This window comes from Sceloporus occidentalis, unplaced genomic scaffold, assembly GCF_023333645.1.
Source record: "Sceloporus occidentalis isolate IW3139 unplaced genomic scaffold, rSceOcc1.0.p SCAF_4, whole genome shotgun sequence".
Lineage (NCBI taxonomy): Eukaryota > Metazoa > Chordata > Lepidosauria > Squamata > Phrynosomatidae > Sceloporus > Sceloporus occidentalis.
The window spans coordinates 146,258,387-146,273,776 of record NW_028316984.1 but is presented as its reverse complement, the minus strand read 5'-3'; the positions used below and the strand labels follow the sequence as shown (position 1 = coordinate 146,273,776).

At 42.1% G+C, this 15,390-nt stretch overlaps 1 protein-coding gene across 1 annotated transcript in view; it reads left to right on the top strand.

The window, feature by feature from the left end:
- The window catches only part of SPINT1 (serine peptidase inhibitor, Kunitz type 1), a 59,720-nt gene that overhangs the window by 25,897 nt on the left and 18,433 nt on the right, over positions 1 to 15,390 (top strand). Inside the window, exon 2 of the mRNA XM_089523155.1 lies at positions 1,616 to 1,770. Coding sequence (XP_089379281.1) covers positions 1,616 to 1,770 — 155 coding nt within the window. The remainder of the gene's footprint in view (positions 1 to 1,615; positions 1,771 to 15,390) is intronic.

The following is a 15,390-nucleotide window of genomic DNA, read 5'->3' as shown; positions in this document are numbered from 1 at the left end:
AACAAACAGGCTCAGGTGCTGATTGTTTATAGTTATATAAGCTTTCAAATGCTAAGCTGGAATGGACACCTTGGTAGCATCAAGGAAGGGAGGGGAATTGTTGGAATCATGGTCCCCAAAAGTAACATTTTGAAGCTGAAGCTCTGCTGCATCTCCAAGCAGCAGCTTGGCTGTGTTAAGTAACCGAGCTGCTGTTTCATTTGCAGCAACCTCCCTCTACCTTCTCAAAGTGCAGGAATTCCCAGCACTGAAGAGTTATACACTACTGTATTATGTACAATATATACTCAACTATAAGTCAACCTTATGTATAAGCAAGTGTTGGTATGATGTTCCATGCAAGTTGTTAGAGAGCTGCTGATCTGAGACTCATGTCTTCCCCTGTCCTAGAATAACAGTTTTAAATTACTTTGAATTAGAGAGGTAAAGAACACTTGCAATTTTAGTTATTCTCTGTAAGAAAGGCTATCTCAACACCTCAACTTGCTCTGTTAAGAAAATAGTTATCTGCTGTGATACTCTGTGGTGAAAAACCAGGGGTGGATTTTTGTATGGGAAGCCTACAAGATCAAATTCAGGTGCATCTGTTCTTTAGGTTGAAGTATGAACCCTTCACTCTGGCACACACTGAGCTGCTGTCTTGCACTGATGGGATTTCAGAGTACTAGTAAAAACCAAGTAGCAAAATGTCATAGACCTAGCAAGCATGAAGTCGCAGAATCAGAAGGCGTCCACAAGGGTCATCTAGTCCAGCCTCCTGCCATGCTTGGATACACAAACTAAAGCACTCCTGAAAGATGATCATCCAACTTCTTGTTTGAAGACCTTCAAAAATGGAGAGTGCACCACTTTCCATAGTAGTCTGTTTCACTGTCAAACAGCTCTTACAGTAATGAAGTTCTTCTTAACGCTTCAGTGGAAACTCTTTTCTTGTAATAGGAATCCATTGATTTGTGTTCTAGGATCTGGGGCAACAGCTGAGAGTCTTACTTCCTCTAGTCTGAAAAACACCTTTCTTCTGGTAAAAGTGTACAAATAGTAAACTTTTAATCCCCTCATTTCATCTTAGGTCATGAAGGCCCAAATAATATTTTCAGATTGTGGTCACTGCTAAAATAAAACTAAAATTACAGTCCAAGCCCTTAAATTTTTTCTTGTATAATCCAGAAAGCTTGTGGGGAAAGCATCTGATCCTGCAACACCCTCTTTTTGCCTAAATAGCAAAGCTGGTAGAACTGCATGTTTCCAATTCTCTTTCTTTCATTTCTTCTCCTCCCTCATAGAACTGCTTTACTAATGCAGTTGCTGAGATTCAGTCAAAATTGAATTGAAAGATGTATTGCTTGTCCATAAACCATCCCCATTAAATGAAAATAAACTTAGAAGGTAGTATGCCTTATCTCTGGGCATCCATTTTGCACATGGGACAGTGTAGCTATTGCTTCTTATTTATTTTTTATTTGGTTGTTCTTTCTTTTCATAATTGGATCTATTATTTCATATTCTAGTTTATTTTAAAGTTGTTTTAATGATTATTTCCTGCTGTGGACACTATACACAGAGAAATTGGACATACATGAAAATAATATATGTTTTTGTGCAATTTTTTCTCCAGCGGACGATAATCCACCTGTAGCCCGTGCTGGGATGGACATGAAGGTGCAGCCTAATGAACCTGTGACACTGAGGGGTACCGAAAGTTTTGATGACAATGGAATTGTGAAATACGAATGGACACTTCTCTCTGGAGATGCTTCAGTGGTAATGGAGGTAAGACAGGAGATACTTTAAAGCATAGTTCCCGTAGGTAGTATGTCTAAGAGATGAACAAGCCTTTTGCCCAAACCTATACCCGCTTCACTCTTTCCTTCACATGAACCATGATCAAATCAAGAGCTGTAATCTCTTTTGTCTGAACCAGTTTTGTGGGAACTGTCGTTTTCTCCCCCCCCCTTTTTTTTTTTTACTGAACATGACATACAAAATATATAGAAACATAAAACATACAGAACAAATAAAACATATAAAACATACTTACATTACAATACATATAAATTGCCCAAGAATATATTACCTTTATACCTCTGTTTTGTGAATGTGGTTGAGCTGTTTAAACGGGTATACGACATTTGTCTTTCTGTCGTCATCTGTTATTTTTATGTTCTTATGCGGCATGTCCGTTGTTCCATTAGGATTGTTAATACTTTGTTTCCAGCCATAGGATGAATAGGGGATGCATATCAATATTATTCTATCCTGTCCCCCCCCCCCCCTTTCCTTCCTTTTCTCTTTTTCCTCCTTCTCTCTTTCCTCCCTTTTCCCCTTCCCCTTTCCCTCTTCCCTCAGGAACTGTTGTTTTCTGAAACATTTATTCTTCTCTGTCAGAGAGCTCTGGTGCCACAATAAACTACAATTCCTAAGATTCCCTAGCACTGAACCAGGCCGGTTAAAGTGGTCTCAAACTGGATTATTTCTACAGTGTGTTTTGGACTGACAGTCAACATCCATTTCTGCTAAGTCATATACTTTTAACATCAGGTCTTCTCACAAAAGGATTGTTGGATCTTTCCATCTTTGTGCATATATCATTCTAGCTGCTTATATCCTATATTGCAATATTTTCCTGTGTCACTTCTCAAGAAGATCTTCTAAAAGTCAGAGTAAGAATAATTCAGGATCTGTCCATTCTGGATTTCCTACCTTTAATGGAGCTGTCTGAGGGCTGGACATTAGTCTCCAAATAGTTTCAGCACCTTGGACAGAGTCTTTACTCTTCAGATTAAAACCATGAATGGATTTACTGCCCCTTTCACATGGATGCCATCAGCCATCACTGGCTCAGATTGAGCACTAAACAAATTCCTGGGCTTAGAATGTGCTCAGGAGCACCTATTTTACAATTCAGAATGTATTTCCTTCACACTTCCCTGTCTTGCAATATAGGGCCTCATTGTTCTAGTAAGATGATTAGAAGATCTAGGAAGCCTGAAGTATCCAAAAGACAACTTAAGTTAATCACTTTTTTAAAAGAGTGGGTCAACTACCTTTCTGTATGTCTGTTTTTAAAATATATATTTTATTAAAGAAATTTTCAAACTCAGTAACAGGGTGGTTTTTTTTTTTTTTTAAAGGATGGAACAATTGATAAGCACTGTAATTGCAAGCATAGTTATTTCAATACATCAGAGTGATCTTCCCAGGAATATATTAAGTGGATACTGGATTTATTTCAGGTGGGTGTGGGTCCACATTCACAATGCCTTTCAGAAGATCCTTTGGTGTAGCGGTGATTTGGGACCATGTATTTTCCAAATACTCTATAAAGGAACCACAACCCATCTGAATTTGGAAGCTAAGCAGGGTCAGCCCTGATTAATACTTGGAGTGGAGATTGTCAATGAATACTAGGTGCTGTAGGCTATATTTCAGAAGTAGCAACTGACAAAACCACCTCTGGGTAGTCCTTGCCTAAGAACACCCTGTGAAATTCATGGGGTTGCCATAAGTTGACAAGCAACTTGAAGGCACGTGCGCGCACACACACACACACACACGCATACTTACTTTCCTATCTTTATAGCCCCATGTTGGAGAACCCATGGCATGCATGCTGTCTGTGGCATATGAAGCCATCTGTCAGGGGACGCAGTGGCCACAGGAAGGAGGGGCGGGGAGGCATGCACATGGCCAGCCCAGCTTGTTGCTGCAGTCCAGTTCTCCCACAGAAAAGTGAGCCACAACAAGGAGGGGCAGTTCACGGCCTTTCTGGGTGGAAGCCCCAGCCCTTCAGGCCAGAAGTCCTGGTCCTTCCAACCATTCCCACCCCTACCCCACCCCCCCAGGCACAGTCCCCTGGGGGACGCCATTATTTTCTCCTCCTCCTCCTCCCCCCCAGATGTGGGGGCGATGGTGTGTGCCTTCAAGTTGTTTCTGGCAGCCCTAAGGGGACCCTATCACAAGGTTTTCTTGGTAAGCTTCATCAGGATTTGCCATTACTCTGAGGCTGAGACAGTGTGTGCCTTGGGTGTTAGTGTGCATTGTGTGCCTTCAAGTCATTTCTGGCAACCCTATCATAGGATTTTCTTGCCAAGTTTTATCAGAGAGGGGTTGTCATTGCCATCCTCTGAGGCTGAGAGAGTGTGATTTGGCCAAGGTTACTTGGTGGGTTTCTGTAGCTTTATGGGGAATTGAACCCTGATCCCCTGGAGGACTAGTCACAACAAACCTGTTACAGGATTTTCTTAGCAAGATTTGTTCAGAGGGCTGGAAGGCCCAACCCTTGCTACATATGGGATTCTGGTAATGAGGCCATCCTTCTTGTTGTTGTTGTGTCTTCAAGTTGTTTCCCACTTATGGCGACCTTAAGGTGAACCTATCATGGGGTTTTCTTAGCAAGATTCCTTAAGAAGGGATTTTTGCTATTGCCTTCCTCTGAGGCTGAGAGAATGTGATTTGCCCAAGGTCTCCTAGTGGGTTTCATGGCTGAGCTGGGATTTGAGCCCTGGTCTCCTGAGCTGCAAGCTCAAACCAATGGCTCTCTTTGTTCTTGTATTTTATTATGGTTGTTGTTGTTGTGTGCCTCCAAATTGTTTCCAACTTATGGGCCCAGAGCACTTTCCCTCCCTTCCTAGAGCCGATTCCTGGTGACCCTAAGGTGAAACTATCAAGCTAGTCAGAGGGGGATTTTCATTGCCATCCCCTGAGGCTGAGAGAGCATGACTTGTGTGTGTGGTGCCTTCAAGTCATTTCCGATGTACAGCAACCCTAAGGTGAAACTATCATGGGGTTTTCTTGGCAAGTTTCATGGGGGTGGGGTTGCTATTGCTAGCCTGAGGCAGAGAGACTGTACCTTGGGTTTTCCCCCTGGAATTCCTTCCCCCCAGAAGGCAGAAGCCCCATCCCCAGAACTCCTCCCTCCTCGGCACAGGAATGCCACTGAGTTTGGGCACTCGGTCTCTAATTGCTATCGTCTATGAAGGGGAAGTCTTTTCTGAATGAAGGTGTTATTATTGATTAAACATTTTGACACTTTTGTTTTACACTTTGTCTTTTGTGAAAAAGCATGTTCCAAATTCATTGCCACCTCTACTGTGGATATACCAGTTTACCAGGTTTTTGTCTTATTTTTTGCTATTTCAAGGCGAGCAGTAGTGAGGAAGAAAGTTTTGCTTTCATGACGGTAAACATTGTGCTACAATAGACCCTTTACATTGATGAACTTTCTGCTTTGTGATGTCTGAGATTTGTTCTAGGCTAAAAAAAAAAAAATGTTTCAGACCATTCAAGCCACATGCATGTACATTCTATTAGCTTTTAACTATTCTGCCCTGGCTGTTAGGAATAAGTTACCTTTGCTTTATAATTCTGATTATATTAATCCTTGCCCAAGGCAGAGAATAATCTGAAAAGTGTGGATGACCACTTGGTTTCTGATGTATCTGAAGATCTGATTCCCCTATATACGTAAGGTTTTCTCCCTTCCTGTGAGATGTGTTTGTGAAGTGCAACTTGACATTTGTATCCTTTCAAAAGTATGGATGGAATGAGAAAGACATGATAAGTGATGGTTCAGGGTGCCCACTCTTTCCAGATTACCAAATCACAATTCATTTATTGCAGAACAAGCAAACCAAAAACCCGAAAAGAGAAAGGAAAGTAGAAGGCCAAAGTTGGAATCTTTAGCTGCAACCCAATATAGTAAAGACTTAAAGTGTAATCCTGCAAATTCTTATTACTACACTACACTGCCCACCCATGTTACATTATTGAAGGTGGACAGATCTAAGTCTGATTGGTGCCAGAATAGGAGACTGATGGAAATCCCATGTAAGCTTCTTAAATGACAAATATAATGTAAACTATAGAGCTGAATGTAATCTAAACTGTATGCGCTTTAATTATGTAAGGCCTCACCCAGTTCAAAGTTGAATCTTAAAGTTTGCATATATTAGATACTGTGGTTTTTAGACTCTATGTATCTTCTGAGTACTTGGAACCAAGTAGGTAAATCCAGTTCAGGTAGATTCCAGAAATAACTGCAAATTAATACAAAGAAAGGCAGGACATAGGAGCCCAAATATCAATTGTTAGTTCCAGCTAGAGCAGGTACATTGAACCAGTGGGAACTTGGTAAATCAACACTTATGGAAATTCCATTGATTCAGTGGCTGTATTTCATCTGGAACTAATTGGATTTAGAAGCAATATTCTAGCATTTTGTCTTTCAGCAATCTTTTGTTTTTGTGGAAGCAGTTGTTTCAATACTATAGGTGGAGAGCATCTGGATAAGAATCAAAGGGGAGGGAAACAACAAGGGTGTTACGGTGGGAGTCTACTACAGACCCCCAAGTCAGACTGAGGAATTGGATGATATCTTTCTAGAACAGATGACCACACAGTCAGAAAAGAGAGATGTAGTAGTGATGGGCGACTTCAACTATCCTGATATTTGCTGGAAGTCAAACTCAGCAAAATCCTCAAGGTCTAGGAAATTCCTCACTTGCCTGGAAGACAATTTCATGGTCCAAAAGGTGGAAGAGGCAACAAGGGGGTCAGCTATTTTAGATCTGATCCTAACCAACAAGGATGACTTGGTTGATGGGGTGCAAGTGGTGGGATCCTTAGGTGGAAGCGACCATGTTCTCCTGGAGTTTGTTATACAATGGGGAGGAGAAGCCAGGCAGAGTCAGACACGCATCCTAGACTTTAGGAGAGCGGATTTCAGTAAACTTAGAGAAGTATTGAGGGCGATTCCATGGTCAGAAATACTAAAAGATAAAGGAGTTCAGGACGGATGGGACTTTCTCAAAAGGGAGATACTGAAGGCACAATTTCAAACAGTTCCAGTGAGAAAGAAAAACGGGAGGTGTCTCAAGAAACCAGGATGGATGACTAAAGGAACTTTCAACCGAGCTAAGTTTGAAACGGAACATGTATAAGAAATGGAAAAAGCGGGAAATCACGAAAAAGGAATTAAAAGAAATAGCAGGCATGTGTAGGGGTAAAGTCAGAAAAGCTAAAGCGCAGAATGAACTCAGGCTTGCTAAAGAGGTTAAGAACAATAAAAAGGGCTTTTTTGGATATGTCCGCAGCAAGAGGAAGAAGAAGGAAACGGTAGGGCCACTGCGTGGAGAAGATGGCAAAATGCTAACAGGAGATAGAGAAAAGGCAGAATTACTCAACACCTTCTTTGCCTCAGTCTTCTCAGAAAAGGCAAAGGGTGCTCAACCTGAGGATAATGGAGCAGAGGACAGAATAGGGGAATTTCAGCACAGAATGAGTAAAGAGATAGTAGAGGAACACCTTGTTAATCTAAATGAATTTAAGTCTCCGGGACCAGATGAACTCCATCCAAGGGTATTAAAAGAACTGGCAAAAGTAATATCGGAGCCATTGGCAATCATATTTGAAAACTCCTGGAGAACAGGAGAGATCCCAGCCGACTGGCGGAGGGCAAACCTTGTCCCCCATCTTCAAAAAGGGGAAAAAAGAGGATCCCAACAATTATCGTCCAGTTAGTCTGACATCAGTTCTAGAAAAGATTCTGGAGCAGATCATTAAACAGAGAGTTTGTGAACATCTAGAAGGCAATGCCATAATCACAAAAAGTCAACATGGGTTTCAGAGAAACAAGTCATGCCAGACAAATCTAATCTCTTTCTTTGACAAAATTACCAGCTTGGTAGATGAAGGGAATGCTGTGGATATAGTATAACTTGATTTCAGTAAGGCCTTTGACAAGGTTTCCCATGACATTCTTGCAAACAAGCTTGTAAAATGTGGGCTAGACAAAGTAACTGTTAAATGGATCTGTAATTGGTTGACCGGCCGAACCCAAAGGGTGCTCAACAATGGCTCCTTTTCATCCTGGAGAGAAGTGACCAGTGGGGTCCCACAGGGCTCTGTCCTGGGCCCAGTGCTATTCAACATCTTTATCAATGACCTGGATGACAGAATTGGGAGCATACTTATCAAATTTGCAGATGACACCAAATTAGGGGGAATAGCTAATACCCCAGAGGACAGGATCAAGATTCAAAATGACCTGAATGGACTAGAAAGCTGGGCCAAAGCTAACAAAATGAAATTCAACACAGAGAAATGTAAGGTATTGCACTTAGGGCGGAAAAATAAAATGCACAGATATAGGATGGGTGACACCTGGCTGAATGAAACTACGTGTAAAAGGGATCTAGGAGTCCAAGTAGACCACAAGTTGAACATGAGTGAACAGTGTGATGCGGCAGCTAAAAAGGCCAATGCTATTTTAGGCTGCATCAATAGAAGTATAGTGTCTAGATCAAGAGAAGTAATAGTGCCACTGTATTCTGCTTTGGTCAGGCCCCACCTAGAATATTGTGTCCAGTTCTGGGTGCCACAATTCAAAAAGGACATTGAGAAACTGGAGCGTGTCCAAAGGAGGGCGACAAAAATGGTGAAGGGTCTGGAGACCATGCCCTATGAGGAACGACTTAGGGAGCTGGGGATGTTTAGCCTGGAGAAAAGAAGGTTAAGAGGTGATATGATAGCCCTGTTTAAATATTTGAAAGGATGTCATATTGAGGAGGGAGCAAGCTTGTTTTCTGCTGCTCCAGAGAACAGGACCTGGAACAATGGATGCAAGCTACAGGAAAAGAGATTCCACCTGAACATTAGGAGGAACTTCCTGACAGTAAGGGCTGTTCGGCAGTGGAATGCACTTCCTCGGAAGGTGATAGAGTCTCCTTCCTTGGAGGTCTTTAAACAGAGGCTGGATGACCATCTGTCAGGGATGCTTTGATTTGGATTCCCTGCATGGCAGGGGGTTGGACTGGATGGCCCTAGTGGTCTCTTCCAACTCTACGATTCTATGATAAATACTTAGTCATATCATCATATTTTTCTGGCCCTAAGTAGATGGCAGTAAGCCATCTTCTCTCAGCAGACAGAACAAGGATCTGTTCTAGGAATCATCTGCTGATTCTTGCCACTGGTGGAGGGGTGTGATAAGATTGTGGTGCATCAGTCCTGGCAGTTGTTTCTTTATATACGCAAGTGACTAGGTTCAATAATTGCAGATATAAATTCATCACTGCTGTTAAATGTACAGTGGAAACTCGCCTTATGCAGGGGATCCGTTCTGCCCCACCCCCCATGTAAGGTGAATTTCGCCTATGCTGGAGCTCCATCCATTTGAATGGGGCTCGTGCGCACGGCGGCACAGGAGTGCATAGGGCAGCACGGGCATGCACCCCATTCATCTGAATGGGACGTGTTGCCCCTTGCGCTCCATGTGCTCCCCGCGGCTTGAGTGCGTACACTCAAAGCCACGTATAGTGCGCCCATGTATAATGCGGGCACACTGTACAAGTAGTCCAAATGGTCAGTAGTGGTGAACACCATAGTGATGACCTATAAAACCCTGTATCTAAGATCTTCAAGAGAAGCCGTTTACTCTGTCCCACCACCTTTTCATGCTTGTTTGGAGAGAACAAGAGAGAGAGGACCTTCTTGGTGGCTGCTCCTAGACTTTAGAATTACCAATTCCACCCAGGGAGACTAGTATGGTTCCCTCCTCACTGTCCTTCTGATGGCAAGTAATTTCTACATGTAGAAATTTACTGTAGTGGGCTTTTAATGGTATGATGTGCTTCTTTGGTTGATTTTTGATCTAGTGTTTTAATGAACATTAATAGCTTCACAAATTGTTCAATTTCTAAAAAATTAACTTGTATACACACACACACACACACACACACACACTTATACACTTTTTTATTGCTGTTTTTATATACTGTTAAAAACTGAATAGTTTTTAATAAGTTGTAAACTTCCTTGGGGACTCAATGGCTTAATGGTTAAGATGCCAATTTTGATGTTCGTAAGGTTGGAAGGTCGGCAGTTCGAGGCCCAAGTGCCGTGTGACAGAGTGAGCTACCACCACTAGTCCCAGCTTCTGTCAGCGTAGCAGTTAGAAAGCATGCAAATGCAAGTAGATAAACAGATACAATTTCATTGGGAAGGTAACAGCGTTTCGTACAGTCATGCTGGCCACATGACCACTGTAATGGTCTTTTGGATAATGCTGGCTCTTCAGCTTAGTAATGGAGATGAACACTGCCCCCTACAATTAGTTACGACTAGACATTCATGTCAAGGGGAAACCTTTACCTTTAAACTTCCTTGAGTGTCTTTGTTGCAGTTATAAACTCTGGTCCTCCAGGTGTTTTGGACTCCATCTTTCAGAAGCCTCAGCCCTCTTGGCCAGTGTCATGGGATTCTGAAAACTGAGGCCCCAAATACCTAGAAGGCCAGAGTTTGGGAAACACTGGGAAAAGGGTGGAATATAAATGAATAAAAGAAATGAAAAAAATAAACACATTTTGCATGCATAAGGTCCCAGACTCAATTCCTGCCATCTCCATATCTCTGTTAAAAGATTTGAGAAGGCTTAAGGACCTGCAGAGGTACTGCCAGCCTTGAGGAGACAGATCTAGTCATGGCAGAGCACTGGTCTGACACCTGTAAAAAGCACCTTCATATATTTAGAAGGAAAACTAAACAACTTCGCAGTGCTTTTGGTACAGCACCGGGATTTCCAGATTTCCTTTTCTTAGTGGTGAGGCAGGGGACTTCTGCTTAACCAGAAATTCTAACTTCCCTGTGGGCTAAACCACTGGAACTGAAAACTTCCTGATTCCCAAGTTTCCTGAGGAACTTTCAGTTTTATATCATTACCACATGTAAATGGCCTGTACACAACTCAGGTTCTGCTGTATATTATGCAATGCCTGCAATCCTGTACAAACCAGTAATCTGGGGATTAATACAACTGTACTAAGCAGGGCTTAATTTTGAGTTTCTATGTCATATATTGAGAGGCACTGCACATTGTATATTCTAGCTATATTGCTAGCAGGCCTGAATTCTGTCTTTTATTTCTTATATGTCACATTTCTCCTCTCCTGCTGTGTTTCTGCATTGATATTTTTTTGTTGTGCAGTTGCAAAAATGGCAGTCCTATTATTCTCATTTCTAAATTGAACAAGTCTTTATTTTATTTTGAAAGTCATTATTTAACAGTGTCAGACAAGCCAGGCAATAATGCCTTTCTTCTTATTTGTATTTTGAAAACGGCCTGTGAATCATTTGCGCTGTTCCCACTTAATATTATTGATTTTTGCCATATATTGTTGTTCACTAGCTACAAGATGATCACAGATATTTTGTATCATCATAAATGATATTGAAATGGTTGCCTTTTCCAAAGGTACTGTTTTCCTATGTAGTAGATTGTTTTAGGATGAAATATGACTTAAGGGTTATGCAAATCAAAGAGGTACTTTTTGATATTGTGATCTTTCCAATTACTCTTGCTCCAATTGAATTTGTCAAAGATTTTAGTAATAATATGGTGATCTCTATACTTCTGTACTTGGAGAAACAAGTAGTAAAATTAAGTGTGGAGATAATATCATAGTGGTGTGAAGAGAAAGCTAGAAAAGAAATTTCTTCCTGAATTTGTATTTCAGTTTCAGGAAAATGAAAACGAAAATAGTATAAAAAATTGATGATGCTTGAAAAGAGTCAAGATTGTGGACTGTTCTATAGTTTTGAATGTTTGATGGATTCAAATATAGGTAGCTTTCTCCTTCTTCAAAAGATGTATTATAATGGATGAGTCAGCATGGGAGCAGATTTCAGAAGATCTGAATGAGCTTATAGATCAGTGGTCTCCAAACATTTGTGTTCCAGATGTTTTAGACTTCAGCTCCAATAATAATAATAATAATAATAATAATAATAATAATAATAATAATAATAAATTTTATTTGTATACCGCTTTTCCAAAAGATCAGAGCGGTTTACATAGAGTTTAAAACCAATTACAAAACACATCATAAAATAGATAAAACCAAGAGTACTAAATACAATATACAAATCTAAAAACAATAATTCAATCAATCAATAGGGTGAGGTAGAGAGTCAATGGCAGGGGTCGGCAACACCCGGCCTGCGGGCCGGAGGCGGCCCGCAGAGGCGGCAGGACCGGCCCCAGCCCGGTCCTGCCACCTCCTCCTCCACCTCCTCCTGGGCCGCATGACTGGCTGCCCTCCTCCTCATCCTCCACTGCGCGGAGGAGGAAGAGGAGGGCCGCGCAGCCTGGGGCAGAGGAGGCAAAAGGGGAAGCCCCGCGCCGCCCTCCCTGCGTTGCCCTGTGCTGCCCACCTTCTTCTCCTCTGCCTCCTCCGCCCCGCCCCAGGCCGCGCCGCGCATGGAGGAGGGGGGAGGAGAAGAAGGAAGAGGAGGAGGGGGAGCAGAAGGAGGAGGTGGTGAGTGGCCAGAGGCCTCAAGGTTTTTTTAAATTTTATTTTGTGTGCTTTAAGCGCTAACAAGTCTCCCTTGCTTTGACAATGCCAGTGTGGTGGTGGTGGTGGTGGTGGTGGTGGTGGTGGTGATGATGATGATGATATGAGTCAGCTTGAGAGGCATGCAGGCACTGTTTCAGAAGCCGAGAGAGTGTCACCTTCCAAAGTGTGTTTTTAATGCTAACAAGTCTCCCTTGTTTTGACAGTGATAGTGTGATGATGATGATGATGATGATGATGATGATGATGAGATGAGTCAGCTTGAGAGGCATGCACGCACTGTTTCTGAAACCAAGAGAGTGTGACTTTCCAAAGTGCCTTTTCTGTGTGTTTTTGGTTCATAGAATCATAATGATGATATTGATATGAGCCAGCTTCAGAGGCACGGCCAATGTAAATTGCTGTGATTTTTACAAACTCATGCGCAGTGAAGAAAAACCACAGCCCCTTGACCAATTACACACTTCTGAGAAGTACACTTGGTGCAAGAACTCTGAAACCACCTTGACATGTTCAATATGCATAGCCATGTGAACCCATGTTCAGTGTGAAACCCGAAGAGTTTGGTTATGCAATAAGCCTGTGAAATATGCAAGAGGCCATGTTAAGTAAAGCCATGTTCAATACCCAAATGTGCTGTTTGGAATGGGGGGAGGGGGGGTTGGCCAGAAAGGGAAGTCCATTTCTGCCATCTGTCTAGAAATAATGCCCAAATGTCCTCCATTTTGTTCACGCCTAAGAAACATGCATTTATATTAACATTTTTAAAAAATCATCAATTTTTTTGGCATGTCCTCCATTTAAAAAACGTGTCCTACATTTGAAAATGTTGTCCTATATTATTTAATTATTTAATTATTTAATTATTTATTTTTAGCTCCCCCCCCCTGTTGTCTGGGGGACACCAACCTGGCCCCCAGCTCAAAAAGGTTGCCTACCCCTGGTCAATGGGATCAGAGTACACAGCTTCATTTTCCACGGGGGAAGGCTTGACAGAAGAGGAAGGTTTTAAGCCTCTTTTTAAATGTTTCCAGGAGGGTGATAATACGGAGCTCATCAGGAAGACTATTCCAGATTTGTGGGGCCGCTACTGAGAAGGCCATCTGCGAAGTAATAACATATTTAGAAGGTGGAATTTCCAGCAAATTCTTCCTGGATGTTCTGAGTGTGCGGGGCGGATTATATGGGGAGATGCAGTCCCTCAAGTAACTCGGGCTCAAGCCATGTAGGGCTTTATAGGTAATAACCAATACCTTGTATTGTGCTCGGAAGCGAATAGGCAGCCAGTGCAGATCTTTCAGAATAGGTGTTATCTGGTCAAACCTGGAAGCACCGGTGACCAATCTGGCCGCCATATTTTGTACTAACTGAAGCTTCCGGGCTTGGTACAAGGGCTGCCCCATGTAGAGCGCATTACAGAAATCCAAGCGAGAGGTTACCAGAGCATGTACCACCGTTTCAAGGTCCCTTTGGCCCAGGTAGGGTCGCAGTTGGCGTATCAACTGAAATTGATAGCAAGCACTTCTGACCGTCGCATCCACTTGAGATGTCAATTGCAGGGACAAGTCCAGAAGTACTCCTAAACTGCGAACTTCGTCCTTCAGGGGAAGTGTGACCCCATTCAGGACAGGTGGACAAATTTCCTTCCCCAGGCCTGGGGAGCCTATCAACAGTACTTCCGTTTTCTCTGGATTCAAACTGAGTTTGTTTTCCCTCATCCAGCCCATTACCGACTGTTGGCCAATTCCTGTTGGCCAAGCTGGCTGAGGCTTCTAAGATTTGGAGTCAAAACATTCTGGAGGACTAAGTTTAGGAACCACTGTTACAGATGAATAAACTATATGTCCTCAGGCTCTTTACAGGTCATTGTGTGCATATGTAGGCTATTTCAGAAGAGCTGAATGAATCTTATGTCCCCTACAATATAGTATTTGTGACAGATCTGTTTCTTGATCTAGGCCAGGAGTTCAGAATGCCCTAATCACAGACAAATTCAGGACTTATGATAGACTGAGAGGGAGTGCAAGAAAGTATGCTTCATATTTTCTAAGCTTAGTCTGAATCCAGATTCTTGTTTTCAAGGCCTCCGCATCTACATTACCAGTTGCTGTGTTACTTGAAAGGAGTGTCAGTATGCCCTTATTACCCTCCAAGTAAAGCATTACAAGGAACACTTGTACTTGTAACAAGTCATTTCCCACCTCTGTCTATCAGAATAGAAATACAACAGCATTTAACTCCTGTTGGGTACCAATATGTTCGATAGTCCTGATGAGAAATCGGTACCAAGGACAAGAGGCCACTGTCAGAACTGAATTTGGAGAAACAGAGTGGTTTCCAATAGGTAAAGGTGTCAGGCAAAGCTGCATCTTATCACCCTGTTTGTTCAATTTATATGCTGAAAACATTACAAGAAAAGCAGAGTTAGACTCAGAAGAAGGAGGAGTGAAAATAGGAGGAAGGAACATCAACAACCTAAGGTATGTAGATGACACAATAATACTGGCAGAAGATATCACAGACCTGGAACAGTTACTGAGGAAGGTCAAAGATGAAAGTGCAAAGGCAGGATTAATGCTGAACCTAAAGAAAACAAAATAATGACCACAAGAAATACATAAATTCAATCTAGACAATGAGGAAATTGAAATAGTCAAAGAATTCCCATACCTGGTGACTGCAGTCAAGAAATAAGAAGAAGACTAGGAATGGGTAGGATAGCTAGGAATGAACTAGAAAAAATCCTGAAGAGTAAAGATATACAAATGAGGACTGAAGTCACAATTGTTTAGGCCATTGTATTCCCCATCACCATGTATGCATGAGATAGCTGGACAGCAAAAGAAGCAGCCAGAAAGAAAACCAATGCATTAGAGATGTGGTGCTGGAGAAGAATGCTCAGGATACCGCGGACAGCCAAAAGGACAAACAAATGGGTCCTTGAACAGATCAAACCACAAATCTCCTTGGAAGCCAAGATGATCATATAGAAGCTATCATGCTTTGGCCATATAATGAGAAAGCATGGATCACTAGGGGAAAA